Raw genomic sequence first — 18,872 nt, 5'->3', positions numbered from 1 at the left:
CGGGAGGCTGAGGCAGGAGAATCACTTGAACCCAGGAGGCAGAGGCTGCAGTGAGCTGAGGTCATGCCACTACACTCCAGCCTGGGCAATAGCGCAAGACTCCTTCTCAAGAAAGAAAGAAAGAAAAAAAAAAGGCCAGGTGTGGTGGCTCATGCCTGTAATCCCAGCACTTTGGGAGGCCGAGGTAGGTGGATTGCTTGAGCTCAGGAGTTCGAGACCAGCTTGGGCAAAATAGTGAAACAGTGAGATCCAGTTTCTACCAAAAAAAAAAAAAGACACCATCAAGAGCATCTTTGTCTGCAGAAGGCACAATTCACATACTCAAGATGAACGGATGAACGGACAGGCTTACTATGAAAGAAAAATTCCTGCTTGTTGAGGCCAAAGGGGAATTCCACACCCCTGTATTCCACACCAAGTAGGCTCCACGGACCCTCACTTGGCAGATCCCTTTGGATATCCCAGTGCTGAGCCTCTGTGGTCGCTGCACCAGCTCCTTTCCTGAGGCAGCCCCTGGAGAGGAGCAGGTGAAGAATGGGCAGGAGGGTGAGCAGGTGGGACCCTGCCCCACACGGGTATCCCGGCTCCTCTCTACTTGCCATCAACACCCGTGCCCACGGTGTGTTCTGCTCATCAACATGCTCTGGGGCACCCAACAGCAATGTCGTTGAGAACACAGGACCCAGGGCCACTGCCCAGGCCCCAAGCAATTAGTGTCACCCACCACTTCGCAGCTGGTTGATGCTGGGGAAGCCGATTTGTCTCCCTGCGCTGCAGTTTCCTTGTCTACAAAATCAGAGCAAGAGTCCCTGTGGTGTACTATTTATTAAGCAGTCATTATTACTATTTTACTAGTATAGTGTCCTGTGTGTGTTTTCTTTCTTTCTTTCTTTTTTTGAGACGTAGTCTCACTCTGTCACCCAGGCTAGTGGCGTAACCTTGGCTCACTGCAACCTCTGCCTCCTGGGTTCAAGTGATTCTCCTGCCTCAGCCTCTCGAGTAGTTAGGATTGAAGGCATGAAGTAGAAACACAATTTGACCCAGCCATCCCATTACTGGGTATATACCCAAAGGATTATAAAACATGCTGCTATAAAGACACATGCACACATATGTTTATTGCGGCACTATTCACAATAGCAAAGACTTGGAACCAACCCAAATGTCCAACAATCATAGACTGGATTAAGAAAATGTGGCACATATACACCAGGGAATACTATACAGCCATACAAAATGATGAGTTCATGTCCTTGGTAGGACATGGATGAAGCTGGAACCCATCATTCTCAGCAAACTATCGCAAGGACAAAAAACCAAACACCACATGTTCTCACTCACAGGTGGGAATTGAACAGTGAGAACACATGGACATAGGAAGGGGAACATCACACACCGGGGACTGTTGTGGGGTGGGGGGAGGGGGGGATAGCATTAGGAGACATGCCTAATGTTAAATGATGAGTTAATGGGTGCAGCACACCAACATGGCACATGTATACGTATGTAACAGACCTGCACATTGTTCACATGTACCCTAAAACTTAAAGTGTAATACAAAATAAAAAAAAAACATAAAGGCATGCACCACCATGCCTGGATAATTTTTGTATTTTTAGTAGCTATGGGGTTTCGCCATGTTTGCCAGGCTAGTCTTGAACTCCTGACCTCAAGTGATCTGCCTGCCTCGGCCTCCCAAAGTGCTAGGATTACAGGCATGAGCCACTGTGCCCGGCCGTGTCCATTGCGTTTTAAATGACCAATGGAGTCACACTGACCCTCGAGGAAGGTGGTTTTTAATACCCACTGGTGGCACTTCACAGAGCCATCTCAGAGACAGGCTAACTTTAATTTGTCCCCGATGTGGTGAACAGGGGAGTGACAGAACAAACACTGCCAGGAAGACTTTGGTTCCTACTCTGGCAACACTCGGCAGTGGGTCAGGGGTACCAATTCAAGGAATATCAGAAACTGTGTCCCTTACACATCCTTTTCACGTCCAGTCATTTAAAATATTTTTCAATAACCATGATGATAAGAATAGAGGTTCACTATCACTGAGCACCTACCAGGAGCCAGACACTGTCTCAAGGTACTGGATTATTTCATCTGATCCCCACAAAACCCACCGCACCTGCTTCATAGCTTTGTGATCTGAATGGATGACTCTGCCTCTAGGACCTGAATATGTCTGTCAGCAAAACGGAAAAAATACCAGTACCTTGTGGGGTTGCGGTGGAGGTTTGCCACACCATGGGAGCAGCCGCTGACAATAATGTGAATAAAAATAAAAGTGAACACTGACCATGGCTCTCAAGAAGCTGTTCATCTCCTGCACTTTTCGGGAGAGAAATTGCTCTATTAGGTGCCTTCAGTGGCACCATGGAGGAGTGAGATCAGAGAATACTATAGTCCCCAGGGAGAAAGCGCACGCAGCATAGGGCCCCACCTGGCAGGGCGGCCCCAGAGGAGGCTCAGTGGCTGAAAGAACATCACACCTGCCTGACATGGCCCCTTCTATCTGGACAATGTTACTGCAGGGAATAGTACCCTCACCTGGACTTCCAACTGCACACAGCATAGTGCTTACAGAAGGGAGACGTGTGAGGAAAAAAGATTTCCTTTCCTCTTACCGTGCCTATGAAATTTAAAATAGATTCAAGAGTTAGAGGGCCTCTGCTCCTTACAACTGACGTGCTCAGTTTCCACACCTGTGCCGAAGACCTGGAGAAGGCACCTTTAAGGTCCTGATAGAGGGGCTCACAGGACAGTGTCTGGCACCCAGGGGGCTTCACCTAAATGAGTGGTATTTGCTTTTGAGAGTCTCACTCTGTCACCCAGGCTGGAGTGCAGTGGTGCAATCATGGATCACTGTAACTTCAACATTCAGGCTCAGGCGATCCTCCCACCTCAGCCTCCCATGTAGCTGGGCGTGCATCAAAATGTCTGGACTCATTTTTTGTGTTTTTTGTAGAGACAGGTTTCACCATGTTGCCTAGGCTGGTCTCGAACTCCTGGGCTCAAGCGACCCGCCCACCTCGGCTTCCTAAAGTGCTGGAATTACAGGGGTGAGTCTCTGTGCCTGGCCATGCTATTTTTTTTTTTACTTTCAACTCAATCAATTAATATGCAAACATTTTTAAGTAAAATTTAAAAGGCAATGAAATCAAAGCATTTTTGAACTTATTTTACAAAGCAATGTTGTAGATTTGTACTTACACTGTGGGAAATAGTTAGGGAAAATGTCTTTTAAGTGAAGGCAAGTGCAGTAAATAAAAAATAACTTCAACTAGTAGACGGAATGAGCATTTCACTAAGCTGGAGATATTAGAATTTTACAAAGGAATCTCACTGCTAATTTCAAAATGACACTAATTGCTATTTTTGAAACATGATCTCAAAGGAGAAGATATAATATTTTGACTTCATAAACTTCAACAGACACTGCTGTTCCCCATGTTCTGGGGGCTCCTTTTTGAAATGCTGTGATGAAATTAAAAAATTAAATCATTTTTACTTGGCCGGCTGTGTTGGCTCATGCCTGTAATCCCAGCACTTTAGCAGGGGCTGAGGTGGGCGAGTCACCTGAGGTCAGGAGTTAGAGACCAGCCTGGCCAACATGGTGAAACCCTATAGCTTCTAAAAATACAAAAATTAGCCAAGTGTGGTGGCGGGTACCTGTAGTCCCAGCTACTTGGGAGGCTGAGGCAGGAGAATCACTTGAACCTGGGAGGTGGAGGTTGCAATGAGCCAAGATTGCGCCACTGCACTCCAGCCTCGGTGACAGAGTGAGACCCTCTCACAAAAAACAAAAGAACAGAAAAACCCAGACATTTTTAGTTGAAGAGCAATCCACAACCTCAGAGAAGAAACTTCTCTGTTTTGTTCATCCCTCCATCCTCAGTGCCTAGCATGGGATCCATGCTATTTGCTGAATGGATAAACGTTGATTTAACTTCAGGAATCAGCAGCATACATTTACACACGCCAGATTCTCAATTTATAAATATTTACCATCAGGACTTGATTTCAACTTTAATTAGCCCAACTGTTAAGGATACCTCCAAAGTGAGAAATCTAATCCATCACTTCACACCAGATGTAGCTTTGGCAGTTAGTCTTTTATCTAGGTTTATAGTGAATGAGAATCAGACATTAAATGATTAGCATGTGATGTTTTGCGGTGAACTGATTGGAACCTAAAAAATAGGCCAAACGTGGGAAAATGAATTCAAGACTAAATCTTAGGAAATAAAACAAAGAGGGTAAACTTCCTCTAGCTGATAAGGCCCCACAAACTCTGGATTCTATGGATGCTTAAAAACAAGGTGGGGGGGGGGGCGGGGGCATGAGTGTGAGACAGTTTTTTTAAAACCCCCTTTTTTTTTTTTTTTTTGAGATGGAGTTTTGCTCTCGTTACCCAGGCTAGAGTGCAGTGGCACAATCCCTGTTCACTGCAACCTCTGCCTCCCAGCTTCAAGCGATTCTCCTGCTTCAGCCTTTGGAGTAGCTGTGATTACAGGTGTGTGCCACCACACCCTACTAATTTTTATATTTTTAGTAGAGACAGGGTTTCACCATGTTGGCCAGGCTGGTCTTGAACTCCTGACCTCAGGTGATCCACCCACCTCGCCCTCCCAAAGGACTGGTATTACAGGCATGAGCCACCACACTCAGCCTAAAAATTTCATTTTAAATGGGAGGGCACTGTAACATGATTGTCACTGCCCTGTGGACAGGTTTGCTGCATTTGGAAAAAAATATGACTATGAAATTATACATTCAAAGGTGTGTTTACTAACACTTAATTGGTGAGGTATGTTAAATTAAGTTGAGGCTCAAGCTGCCTCCTTACATATTTTATTTTTATTTACTTATTTTTTTGAGACAGGGTCTTGCTCTGTTGCCCAGGATGGAGTACAGTGGTGCAATCATAGCTCATTGCAGACTTGGCTTCCGGGGCTCAAGCGATCCTCCCACCTCAGCCTTCTGAGTAGCTGAGACCACAGGTGCATACCATTATGCCTGGTTAGTTAAAAAAAAAAATCCTTTTCACAAAGACAGAGTCTCACTATGTTGCCTAGGCTAGTCTCGAACTCTTAGGATCAAGCGATCCTCCTACTTTGGCCTCCCAAAGTGCTGGGATTACAGGTGTGAGCCACCATGCCCAGCCTTCTTTATACATTTTAATTTCAGCCAAAGGTTTCTCTGTATACACAGTGAACTGGATGTGTAAACAGAATAGAACATACTCTTGCCAATCTCCGGTTTTGGCCAATCACAGGCAGTCAACTGTTCAAACTGTGTTCAAATAAGGCAAATGCTGAGCTGTAACCAATCTGACTGTTTTTGTACCTCACTTTCCACTTTCCTTTTTCTGCCCACAAATCTCTCACCATTTGGCTGTGCTCGAGTCTTTCTGAGCCTCTATTCTGGTTCAGGGTCTGCCTGATTTACGAATCATTCTTTGCTCAACTAAACTGTGAACTTTAATTTGTCTAAGGTTTTTTCTTTTGAAACAGGTGTGTGCTTTAAAAAATAAAGGATCAAATTTTATCACTAAATTCCGTAAGAATTTTTCATCTACTTCAGCGACTACCATCCTTTTAAACCAGTACCCCCTTTTGTCAAAATTAAAAGTAGCATGCATTCCTCATCTACCCTGAAAACTCTCAGACTGGCTGTAATCGTCTATCTTCCCGCATATCCCAGGAGCCAAGAGAATTTTGTCTAGCTTCACTTCCTATAGTTTGCATTTTGAACAGAGTTGATCATTATTTCCCTTTCAAATCTATACAGCTATATCAGCAGGCAGCAGGCATGTCCCCAAACCAGGCCCGCCTGTCCTGGAGGCGTTCTCACAAACGCCCGCAAGAAGGACGCCAGCACCCCAGGGGTGAGAAGCATGCCGGTCTAGCTAATGGATAAAGCGCATTTGCCTGCTGTGGGGTCCCCAAACGGTTCAGGATCATACAGAACAACAAACACGCCCTTAGTGAGTGCTCACTATGAGCCAGACATGGTGCTAAGTGACTTTCTTTTTTTCTTTTTTTTTTTTTTTTGAGATGGAGTGTCACTCAGTCGCCCAGGGTGGAATGCAGTGGTGTGATCTCGGCTCACTGCAACCTCCGCCTTCCCAGGTTCAAGTGATTCTCGTGCCTCAGCCTCCCGAGTAGCTGGGATTACAGGCACTCACCACCAAGCTCTGCTAATTTTTTGTATTTTTAGTAGAGATGGGGTTTCACCATGTTGGCCAGGCTGGTCTCGAACTCCTGACCTCAGGTGATCCACCTGCCTCAGCCTGCCAAAGTGCTGGGATTACAGGTGTGAGCCGCTGTGCCTGGCCTGACTGGTCTTTTTGATTTTATATATGACTCCTTAAGGGATACACCAACTCGACAAGGTTGGGGTGAGTACCCTCTTTTTACAAGTGGGAAAACTAAGGCAGAGAAATGTTTAGTGGCTTATCCCAAGCAACTTAAGAAGCCAAATCCTGTCTGTTCACCTGCCATGTTATAGGACCCCCTGCCCACCAGCCCAGACACTAATTTCCCCTGTACAAACCTCCAAGTTTTGCCTTATCTGCACAGTACTCATACTACTATTTACTGAATCATTTTCTTTATTTTTATTTTTTATTTTTTGAGTCAGAGTCTTGCTCTGTTGCTCAGACTGGAGTGCAGTGGCGCAATCTCAGCTCACTGTAACCTCTGCCTCCCAGGTTCAAGTCAATGTCCTGCCTTAGCCTCCCAAGTAGCTAGGACTACAAGTGTGTGCCATCACGCTTGGCTAATTTTTGTATTTTTAGTAGAGATGGGGTTTCTCCATGTTGGCCAGGCTGGTCTCAAACTCCTGAGCTCAGGTGATAATTAAATCATTTTCTTTAAATTGATAAGCTAGTTCTATTTTTTTCCAATACATGTGAAGCTGATCACCCAATTATTAGACATCTTACATGCACCATGGACCCTCTTGTCTGCACTCCATCCCCAGATCACATCCTGGTCTTCAGGCGAACATGTGCCTCACCCAGGCACGCCCTCCACTGAAGACCTTCAGGAGGCTTGTTCTGGGCAGACCCTTCTGTCAGTCAGGCAGTTGTTACAATGGGGTCGTCAGATGCATCCTAAACTTAGACACATACAGAATGTGGACAAGGTTCTGGGGAGAGCAAGAGCGTCACCCCGTAATGGGAACATTTCTCTAAGCCAAGAGTTGGAAAATTATCACTGGCAGGCCTACCACCTGTTTCTGTAAATAAAGTTTTATTGGAACACTGCACTGTCTGTGGCTGCTCTCTTGTTATGAAGGCAGAGTTGAGTAGTTGCTACAGAGACCATAGAGCCACAAAGCCCAAAATATTTACTATCTGACCCTTTACAGAAAAGTTCTATTGACCCCTCTAGGCGAAGCATTTCCCATACAAAAGTCAGCTTGTGGGCTGGGTGCGGTGGCTCATGCCTGTAATCTTAGCACTTTGGGAGGCCAAGGTGAGCGGATCACTTGAGGTCAGGAGTTTGCGACCAGCCTGGCCAATACAGTGAAACTGTCTCTTCTAAAAATACAAAAATTAGCCAGACGTGGTGGCGTGTGCCTGTAATCCCAGCTACTTGGGAGGCTGAGTCAGGAGAATTGCTTGAACCTGGGAGGCGGAAGTTGCAGTGAGTTGAGATGGCACCACCGCACTCCAGCCTGGGTGACAGAGTGAGACTCTGACCCCAACCCCCACCAAAAAAAAGTCAGTTCATGAAAACCAACTCACAAGTGATACAGATATTACCTGCTGATAAGTAGACTTGAATCACGCTTAATTCAATTCCATTGACCACTATTTACCTATTGGGGGGCTACTATATGACAGTCTCAGCTAGGGGCTGGCCTTACAGAGGTGAATAAGGCTGGGCTTCTGTTTCCTGGAGGAATCAGGATCTGAACAGTGACTGCAATACAGCGCAAAGGATGTCAGAGCAGGATTTGATGTTTTATCTTCCTATAAAGTAAATCCTGGGAACCTGACCTTTTTGTTCTTTAAAACTTTGAGTTTTTTTAATTTATTTTTGAGACAGTCTTGCTCTGTTGCCCAGACTGGCATGCAGTGGCGTAATCTTGGCTCACTGCAACCTCCACCTCCAGGGTTCAAGCGATTCTTCTGCCTCAGCCTCCCAAGTAGCTGGGACTACAGGTGCCTGCCACCATGCCCGGCTAATTTCTATATTTTAGTAGAGATGGAGTTTCACCATGTTGCCCAGGCTGGTCTTGAATTCCTGACTTCAAGTGATCCACCCACCTCGGCCTCCCAAAGTGCCGGGATTACAGGTGTGAGCCACTGCACCTGGCCAAAACTTTGAAATCTTAAAACTATAACCATGGACTAAGATTTATCTTCTCTCTCTCTCATTTTCTAAAAAAGCATAAATACTAGAAATGAAACTCTAATTCTGTGAAATGACTCATTAACTTTTGCAGGGAAGATCAACTTATTGGAATTTTTTGTAATTGCCAAATTTGCTCTGGGCTCTCTAACACACAGTTCTAATGCGGAGAATGGAAAAAAAGAAAAGGTATCGAGACATCAAGGGAAACATGGTCAGTTAAAGATCTAGCTTTTGTTTTTTAAGATTGAGCTTCTAAATTGGAATCAATATTAAATGGGTCATATATTAACCCTCTGCTGAAAGAGGCATAAAGGACCGAGAAAATGTCTAGGTTCAACCAAAATTTCATTATCTACTATCTGTCTTTGCTACTCCAACTAGGTATCAGGTGAATTAAGGGAAAACCAATTTCTACATCCCTTGGATGTGATGAAATTGATTATCCTCACGCTGGTGAAATGAAGATAGAAAATAACAGGTGCTGCTTCACACTGGTATATCTGTCCTGCCCTGATAACTGTTTATTTGTACCGGCTATTGACAGTGTTTTTGTATCATACAAAGACAGTTTTTCACTGAGCTTCAAAAGTAGAAACAGGATGCATCTGTTTCTAGGGAAACCTGAGCTTGGAGGCTGGCAGGCTTCGATTCACACAGCACACCCCTCCGCTCCCGGTGGTCCACTGCACAGTGACACCCTCCTCCTCGTTTATCTCATCCCATTTTTAAAAATTAATGCAACAATGAGAGATGATTGTTGATGCTCATTATTAAATCATTTATTCATCCCACACAATGATTCAGAATTATTCATCAAGCTTGCTGGAAGGAAGCTGGGTTTTACCTCCACGGTGGTTTGGGGAGAGATGTGCTCTTTAAAAGGATATTTTATAACAACACAATTATCATAATTAAAAGCTACCCTGATATTCTGATGAGCTTTTGACATATTTTTGAGTACTGGCATTTCAGCACAAGGAGATAAATGAGACTGAGACAGTAGTAGGGAATAATATTGCCATGGGGGGAAAAAAACCAAAGGCAATATTAAATACCAGCTGCCATCGTCACCCCCAATTTTATCCCAGCCTTTAAGTTAATGAATTTTACAAAACATCACTTGAACTTATGGCTCTCCAAAATGAGTTCCAATTATGTTGTTGTGACCTGAGCCACTTTCTGCATAACTGAGTCATGGACGCGTACAGCCAAGAGCGCCCACGTACCTGAGCTTCCAAGCCCAGCAAGTCTCTCTGCCTGCAGCAGAGAGCCTCCACATCCGACTCATATCTCCTTCTGATGTTGCCTAAGATTTGTTCTGTGTTTGGAAGGTCATTCAGCAAAGGGCCTGGTTTGGCAGGCCACGGAAACTGACAGGGAATTGCGGGAAGGGCTCTCATCTCTCTGGCCTTCTCTGTGAAGCAGGTTTAGGTGAAGACCCTTAGGCCAGTGGCCAAGAAGAGGTGCCTTTGTATACCTGCAGGTGGTGCCTGGAGGAAGCAGTGGGAGGGGGTGCTTGGGAAGAGAAAGACTGCTGAGTGACTTTGGAGAGCCAGCCTGGGGACCAGAGCAGAGAGAGGCACAAGTGGCTTCCCTAAGACTGAAGGCCACAGAGGCCACGTGTTGAACACAGAGGTCTGAACATGCTCTGTTGCCCAAGCTGGAGTGCAGTGGCACTCGGCTCATTGCAATCTCCACCTCCCAGGTACAAGCAATTCTCTTGCCTCAGCCTCCACAGTAGCTGGGATTACAGGTGGGCACCACCAGGCCTGGTTAATTATTGCATTTTTCAGTAGAGACAGGGTTTCGCCCTGCTGGCCAGGCTGGTCTTGAACTCCTGACTTCAGGTGATCCACCTGCCTTGGCCTCTCAAAGTGCTAGGATTACAGGTGTGAGCTACCACACTTGGCCCAAAGACTTTCATTCATTCATTCCACAAATACTGATAAAACATTTATTATGAGCTAATATCTGAGCCAGGTCTCCCAACTGCATAGCTGAATATGACCCTGTCCCTGCCCTCAGGGAGCTGAGAGTTTAGCGGGGATTCAGACAAGTCAACACTTGCAAATCCACTTGACAAGTGCTGGGATAAGAGAAGCTGAAGAACCTGGGGTGGGGAGGAGGGGAGAGCCTTATACAGAAGATGTCAAAGTTGAGTGGGAGGCGGGATGTAGTGTCTCATGCCTGTAATCCTAGCACTTTGGGATACCCAGGCGGGAGGATCACTTGAGGCCAGGAATTTGATATCAGCCTGGGCAACACAGTGAGACCTCCATCTCTGCAAAAAATAAAAAAATTAGCCAGGCATCGTGGCGCTCCCCTGTAGTCCCAGCTACTTAGGGGGCTGAGGTGGGAGGATCACTTGAGCCCAGGAATCCGGGGCTGCAGTGAGCTATGATCACATCACTGCACTCCAGCCTGAGTGACATAGTAAGACTCCATCTCAAGAAAAAAAAAATGTTGAGGCCGGGTGCGGTGGCTCACACCCGTAATTCCAGCACTTTGGGAGGCTGAGGCGGGCAGATCACTTGAGGTCAGTCAGGAGTTCAAGACCATCCTGGCCAACATGGTGAAACCCCATCTCTACTAAAAATGCAAAAATTAGCCAGGTGTGGTGGTGTGCGCCAGTAATCCCAGTTACTCGGGAGGCTGAGGCAGGAGAATCACTTGAACTTGGGAGGTGGAGGAGGTGGTAGTGACCCGAGATCATGCCACTGCACTACAGCCTGGGTGACAGAGTGAGAATGTCTCAGCAAACAAAAAATTGTTGAGTGGGCCTAGGCAGGTGAACCAGAAGAGGCTGGAGGGGAAGGCAGATGTGACTGAGAAGGGCCCTGGACACTGCAGTGAAGAGCTGGGCCGGACCTGGGGGTGGAGGGAAGCCTCAAGCTTTGCAGTCAGTTACACACCCATCTTGCTGTTAGGTGCAGAATGAACTAGAATGGGTAAGAGCAGAGTGGGGAGCACAGTGCAGAGCTGCTGCTAGGACCCAGATGAGACAGTGGACAGGCTACAGAGACACGAAGGAGGTAGAATTAAAGGGACATGAAATAACCAAGTGCCTTCAGCTAGCGAGCTCCTCTGGAGATGGAGCCATTGGATTCCAGCGCCTGATGTCACTGAGAGTGGAATAAGGAAGCTAACCCCCCGTTTTCTCATGCCTACCAAGCAGCCTCCTGATTATAATTGGGCTTCCCATGTAGCTGTGCCTACGGGAAGAGAAAGCACCGCTGGGGTGGAGGCCAGGGCTGCGGTCTTGCTCTAAATTAATCAACTGCCATTCTGGTTGTAGCTGTCAGTCTCTGGGAGCTGGGATAATTGGAGACACAGACCAGCTCTTGGTTTGCCAGCAACTCTGGTTCCTGTGCTTGAGGGGTTGCAGATCTGAGTGGGCAGGGGGCTGGGGCATCATGGATATGATGCCACCCTGTAGGGCCCTTGGTGGGTGGTCAACAGGCTTCTCCCAAGGGTGCCCTGTTAGAGCTCACACCTGTAATTTAAACTCTTTGGGGGGCCAAGGCAGGGGGATCATTTGAGGCCAGGAGTTAAAGCCCAGTGAGGTGCAACACAGTCAGACCCCGTTTCTACAAATAATTAAAAAAATTAGCTGGGCATGGTGGTGTGTGCCTATAGTCCCAGTTTCTCAGAAGGTAGAGGTGGGAAGATTGTTTAAGCCTAGGAGGTCAAGGCTTCAGTGAGCCATGATCACGCCACTGCACTCCAGCCTGGGTGACAAAGCAAGACTCTCAATCAATCAATCAATCAATCGAAAAAATTAGAACTGTGAGTCTTCTCAGTATCTGGGGGTGCTCTGTCCTACAATGGGAAAACCACACAACTACATACCACTCAGGAATGTGGTCAACAAGAACAAGAACAAAGAACTCAGGGCAGTCATGGGCTTTACATCATCTAACATTAGATCTGGCCAGCTGCGGTGGCTCACACCTGTAATCCCAGCACTTTGGGAGGCCCAGGTGGGTGGATCACCTGACGTCAGAAGTTTCGAGACCAGCCTAGCCAACATGGTGAAACTAAACCTGGCCAAACTGTCTCTACTAAAAATACAAAAATTAGCTGGACATGGTGATGGGCGCCTGTAATCCCAGGTACTCAGCAGTCTGAGGCAGAAAAATTGCTTTAACCCAGGAGACAGAGGTTGCAGTGAGCCGAGATCGTGCCACTGCACTCCAGCCTGGGTGACAAGAGCGGGACTCTGTCTCGAAAAAAAAAAAAGAGAAATACCATTGGATATGAAAGGAATCACTTCAATGGCATTAAATGTTCTCTCTGGCTTTATTCTCCACTACAGAATAGTCTCCATGGTGGTGCTCATGCCGCCTTGACACTTTGTTTCCTTGTCATCAAGACATTTTTCTGCACCAACTCAAGCATGGCATGAAATTTCAAATGCCTTAATAGAAGTTTTCTAACTTTATCTCCATGGAACAGCTGGAAAACATCTCCAATTATGTGAGCTTATTGCAAAATGTCTTGAAAATACAGAATGTTCAGCTGGGTGGGGTGGCTCACACCTGTAATCCCAGCACTGTATTCCCAGATGGGACTAAATCTGTCACTCTCTCCTGATTCTGGAGGAGAACTTAATCCACCTCACCAGAGGAAAACTGATCAGGTCCCGTGGCCTTGGGAAGCCAAGGTGGGTGAATCACTTGGGGTCAGGAGTTTGGAACCAGCCTGGCCAACATGGTGAAACCCCATCTCTACTAAAAGTACAAAAATTAGCCAGGCGTGGTGGTCAGCATTTGTAATCCCAGCTACTTGGGAGGCTGAGACATGAGAATCACTTGAACCTGGGAGGCGGAGGTTGCAGTGAGCCGAGATTTTGCCACTGCACTCCAGCCTGGGCAACAGAACAAGACTTTGTCTCAAAAAAAAAAAAAAAAAAAGCAAGCCCTGGTGAAAGGAAGAATGAGGACAAAGAGAAGAGACACAACAGTTGTCAAAACTGGAATTTGCCAAATCACTGGTAACCCAGGGAATCTGCCTAGAACAGACTGTTTCTCTTGAAAGGCCCATGGCAGGTGCTACCAGAAAGATAAAGGAGGTGGGTGGGCTAGTGCCTTAGAGTGCCATCAGAAATTGAGGTGTGACCTCCAGAAATGGAGGGTCTTCATTCTGTGCGTGCACGTGTCTGTCACATATATGACTGGCAGCAAAAGATGGGACTAAATCCGTTACTCTCTCCTGATTCTGGAGGAGAACTTAATCCACCTTGGCAGAGGAAAACTGATCAGGCCCCAGGAACTGTCCACTAAAGCCACATCCCAGGATTTCCTGAGTCACGGCTGATGAATACTGGAGGGCAGCTTGACTCTTAAAGATCGTCTGCCCTTGAGCAAGGTGCCTGCTTCCCAGAGAAGTGAAAGCAGATGTCCCTGGCATCTTGCCTTCTCCCAAGGCACATGCAAGCCACATTCACACCCACCTGCACTACCCAGTCTCCTTCTCCCAAGGCACATGCAAGCCACATTCACACCCACCTGCACTACCCAGTCTCCTTCCCCCAATAAACCCCTCCTGCCACTTCCAGAACCCCAATCTTCAACTGTGAGCAGCTATGGCACACTGAGTACTTAGGCTAGGGGGCTGTTCTCCATGTCTTGGAGGCCTTTCTCATTTAATCCTTGACACCATCCTGCAATAAGGCTACTATTACTATTCCTGTTTTATAGACGAGGAAACTGAGGCGCAGGAGGATTAGGTAGCCAGCCATGCAGTCTGCAAGTCCAAGAGCTGGGATCAGAACTCCCGGCCTAGTCCTCTCTCCCTTTTTGCCACATTGCAGAGAGACGGGAGAAAGATCTGGAAATGCCCTCTCTAGACTTGCCCTTCCTCCCTGAAACCCGTGGCCCGGGGCCTCTACCTGCGTGGATGAACTTGTCTGCCAACTTCTTCCGAGCGGACTTGCTGAGGTTGAAGTAGTAGTCGTCGTCCTCGTCGATGCTCTCCAGGAACAGCGGGATGTGCTGGAAGACGATGGCGTGCTGGCAGTGCCGCTGCCTCGCGATGCTCAGCTGCTCGTCCAGCCACTGGTCCTGCGCCTGCTTCAGGCTGGGGCACTTGGAGGGGTTCTCGTAGAACTGGGAGTTGAGGACCAGGAACAGGACGCCCCCGACCCAGAAGCTGAAGTAGTCATCTCCCCAAGTCCGGCAGAACTCCTCGACGGTCTCGGCCGTGGGGGCGTTGCCGATGTCATGGTTGCCGCTGACGAGGACCAGTGGGATTGCCCTGTCCACCGCCCTAAGCACTCGCTTCAGGTCCTCCGTCTGCTCCGTCCGCCACGGCTTCCCTGGAAGAGTGAGGGTCACGTCCTGAGAAAGCCAGGGGCTTATTCACTTGAAATAACTAACTTAAGTACTTACTAACATAAAATTTAAAAAAAAGAGTAATCTGGAAATCCACTCGACCTAGCACATGGAAATTGCAAAATGCAGTCACGTGCTAAAAGCAAACCAACAAGTCCGACGGGGGCCTCTGCCCATCCTTTCCCGGGACACCTTAGAAATTCCATGACTACATGGCCCCCTGCCCTATGTTGCTGAGTGATGGTGTGAAGTCAATCCTGAGATTAAATATTAGTGGACTGGGTACAGTGGCTCACACCTGTAATACCAACACTTGGGGAGGCTGAGGTGGGAGGGATCACTTGAGCCCAGGAATTCTGAGACAAACCTGGGCACTACAGTGAGACCCTGTCTTCATAAAAAAGAAAATTAGGCTGGGGGTGGTGGCTCATGCCTGTAATCCCAGCACTTAGGGAGGCCGAGGCACGTGGATCACCTGAGGTCAGGAGTTCGAGACCAGCCTGGACAACATGGTGAAACCCCGTCTCTACTAAAAATACAAAAATTAGCTGGGCATGGGCACAGGCACCTGTAATCCCAGCTACTCGGCAGGCTGAGGCAGGAGAATCGCTTGAACTCGGGAGGTGGAGGTTGCAGTGAGCCAAGATCACGCCATTGCACTCCAGCCTGGGCAACAAGAGCGAACCTCTGCCTTAGCCTCCCAAAGTGTTGGGATTACAGGCGTAAGCCACCGCACCAGGCAGAACATGCGTTCTTTCACTGTTGAATACCAAGTTCCTCATATTTCTACTCAATCAAACTCATTAATGGTGTGGTTCAAATTTTCTGTGTCATTATCCTTTTCTTTCGGCCTGTTGATGTATATTTGTTTCTGAGAGACTTGGTTAAGTTGTCACTGTAACTGTGGATTGATCTGTCTCTTTCTGTAATTCTGCCAAGGTTCACGTCATTTACTTTTAGTTACATTGTTAGATGTATAAGAGTTCAGAATTTCAATATCTCACTGAAATAGTTTTATATTTAACCCTAATGAAATAAATAAATATCAAGATAAGAAACAGGCGATCTATATTAATGCTATGAGAAAATCTTTAATATATAGTAACTTAATAATATAAGGCACAGAGGAATAAAACCACACACAAATTTTTAAAAGCCTCACATGTATTCATGTATTATGGATAAAACGTCCCCCAAGATTCAAAGAAAACTGTTAACTCTGGTTAAATCCAGGAAACAGAAGCAGAGAGGGAGGGAGTCTTACACTTGGTTTAAAACCCTTTATATTAGGTTGGTGCAAAAGTAATTGCAGTTTTTGCCACTGAAAGTAATGGCAAAAATTGCAATTACTTTTGCACCAACCTAAATACTTTCTTTCTTTCCCTGCCTCTCTCCCTTCCTTCCTTTCCTTTCTCCCTTCCTTCTTTCCTTCCTCCCTTCCTTCTTTCCTTCCTCCCTTTTCCCAAGCTTATGTATAATTTTCACCGAAAAAAAAAAAAAAAAAAACTCAAAGATTTTGACTCCATGGTTCTAGGGCTTAAAGAAGATTGAGGAAGCCAGCCAGGTGGCTGGAATGAATGTTTGGACTGGCAGCCCCAGGGCCAGCCTGGATCAACTCAGACCAGCCATGAGGCCAATGTGGACTGCAGACAAACCCCTAGCACCCCTGGAAGAGAGGACTCTCGGTCCCTGGAGCAGGCACGACCTGCTTCCACAGGAAGCTGAGCAGATTGGGCTTCAGACCCCAACTCCTGCTGCAGGGGTCAGCCAGCCTTTCCCGAGCCCATTCCACTGGTGTCCAGAGGTGAGAGGTGGCTGCACGGCCTGAAACCTAGTGGAGGGAGCCTTAGGGAGAAGCAGGTTCTGCCTGCACCAGAAACCAGGAGGCCTCTCTCTCAGGGGTGCTGGGGGTTCATTCACCTACCGTCTGCATCGAAGGTGCCATTGATTGACATTGCTTCTTTAGCCGAACCCCGACTGCAGGCATCTGTGCTGACTTACATGATCCTCTCTAAGACTCCAGTGTCTGGTTCTTTTCCCATGCCAGTTTAGGAAAGATAAGTCCTTTGTAGCTTTGAACACAACAAACTCTCTCAAAGCGACCCTTGTGGTCCACGGCTGATTCATTACCACTTTCCTCACTGGATTTTCTCAAAGACCTCAAAGCCGCCCCTCTCACTTCTTCTTCTTTCTGTTCACACTGACTTGGGGATTTTGGGATATTCAATCACTGACAATACTTCTTAGCACTTCCTACAGGCCAGGCACTGTTCTCAGAGCTGTGTGTGCACCGACTTGCTTCCTCTGGACACCCAGTGGAGGAGTGGGGATTTGAACTTGGTGGTCTAGCTCAAGGTGATGTCTACAGTGTCCTGGTCACAAACTAAGGTCGTTGCTCTCAGGGTGACTTCTCCTGGCTGCCCTGAGACACAGGATGAGGACTTTATAATACACTGGGGTGCAGAGCATCTCCTGTTCTTGATTTTCAAAGGCATTAAGCATGGCCCCTCACATGCTAACTGAGGCAGGTATGGAAAAATGTCCGAATCCCTAATGACCATAAACAGAAAAGTTAAGAAGGGGCAGTTCAAAAGAAAGGCTGACTTGGGAAGGAAACCTTGTCTAGGAAGCAACCAACAAGGAAGAGCTGGGAATTACACACAGTAATGTGATGTGTGTCTCCAAACAAAGAGGGATGCTGCTTTTGGGGAAACCACCAATATCCCCCAGTAATCTGTTAAAAAAAAAATGCAGCTCATCTTCCCTAAATTTCCTTCAGCAAAAATGAGCCTCTTGGCAGGGCGTACTGATGCATGCCTATAATCCCAGCACTTTGGGAGGCCTAGGCGGGCAGACAACTTGAGGTCAAGAGTTCAACACCAACCTGGCCAACATGGTGAAACCCCAACTCTGCTAAAAATAGAAAAATTAGCCAGGCATGGTGGCATACACCTGTTGTCCCAGCTACTCGGGAGGCTGAGGCAGAAGAATCGCTTGAACCCGGGAGGCAGAGGTTGCAGTGAGCTGAGACCGTGCCACTGCACTCCAGCCTGGGCAACAGAGTGAGATTCTGTCTCAAAAAAATTATTTATTTATTTATTTATTTATTTATTGTTGGAAAAAAAAAAAGATGAGCCTCTTTCTTGTGTAGCTTTTCCAACACTTTCTATACCTCTTGCACGGAGTCACAGATGCCGAGGTGGAGTGAGTGTGCCCTGGGGTTGGTCTCTCGCCCCTTACAAGCTGCATGGCCTTAGGTAAGTCCCTTGGTTCCTCTGAGTCTTGGTTTCATCGTGTATGAAATGCGGATGATAATTCCCATACCTCAGGAATGGCTGTAAGAATTCCTACTAAGATAATGATGTCTAGAGTCTGGTACAAACAAGAATGCAAAGCTGTCAGCTGTCTGCTTTCCACATCCCATCCCCCTAAATGTAATAAATTCTTCCATTTTTATCAGCGACCCACTGTGTGTGCATAACAACCAGTAAATCGTTTCGGAAGGAATGAAAATCTTCCCCAGGGACAGAAATAGTTTTTAGTTAAGAATTTGGAAATAAAAGAGTAAATCCTAGATTACAAAAAGCCAAGTTGAATGCAAACATTTGCATGATCTTTAACAAGCTCTCATTTGCATGATCTTTAACAAGCTCTCATTTGCAAGTAACAGAATCTCTGTAGGGTTACAGACAATATTAACAACAACTTAGTATTAACAAAGATCATAGCACAACTTAGCAGAGCTTCCTGAAAAATAGTCCCATTGTGGCTGGGTGCAGTGGCTCATGCCTGTACTCCCAGGACTTTGGGAGGCTGAGGCAGGAGGATCATTTGAGGTCAGGAGTTTGAGACCAGCCTGGCTAACATGACAAAACCGCATCTCTACTAAAAATACAAAAATTAGCTGGGCATGGTGGCATGGGCCTGTAATCCCAGCTACTCAGGAGGCTGAGACAGGAGAATTGCTTGAACCCGGGAGGCGGAGGTTGCAGTGAGCCAATATCGCACTATTGCATTCCAGCCTGGGTGACAAGAGCAAAACTCTGTCTCAAAAAAGTCCCATTATATATGAGAACCCAAAGCCCAAAGCCAACCTCACCAGCATCATGAACAGAAAAAACAGAAACCTGCCCAAGGACACAGAGCTTCAATGAGTTTCCTGTCT

The 18,872-nt window shown here is 46.8% G+C and overlaps 1 protein-coding gene across 3 annotated transcripts in view; it reads right to left on the bottom strand.

Moving 5' to 3' along the window:
* CPPED1 (calcineurin like phosphoesterase domain containing 1) overlaps positions 1-18,872 on the bottom strand; it is a 137,920-nt gene that overhangs the window by 25,218 nt on the left and 93,830 nt on the right. For 2 of the 3 annotated variants that reach the window (XM_019012781.3, XM_063699636.1), the window contains one exon: positions 14,266-14,691. The exons of the other annotated variant lie outside the window; for it this stretch is intronic. In XM_019012781.3, the coding sequence (XP_018868326.1) occupies positions 14,266-14,691 (426 nt within the window). The remainder of the gene's footprint in view (positions 1-14,265; positions 14,692-18,872) is intronic. 3 annotated transcript variants of the gene reach the window in all.

This window comes from Gorilla gorilla, chromosome 18 (genome assembly GCF_029281585.2).
Source record: "Gorilla gorilla gorilla isolate KB3781 chromosome 18, NHGRI_mGorGor1-v2.1_pri, whole genome shotgun sequence".
Classification (NCBI taxonomy): domain Eukaryota; kingdom Metazoa; phylum Chordata; class Mammalia; order Primates; family Hominidae; genus Gorilla; species Gorilla gorilla.
Note: the sequence above shows the minus strand (reverse complement) of the source record. Positions and strands in the feature narration are given on the sequence as shown.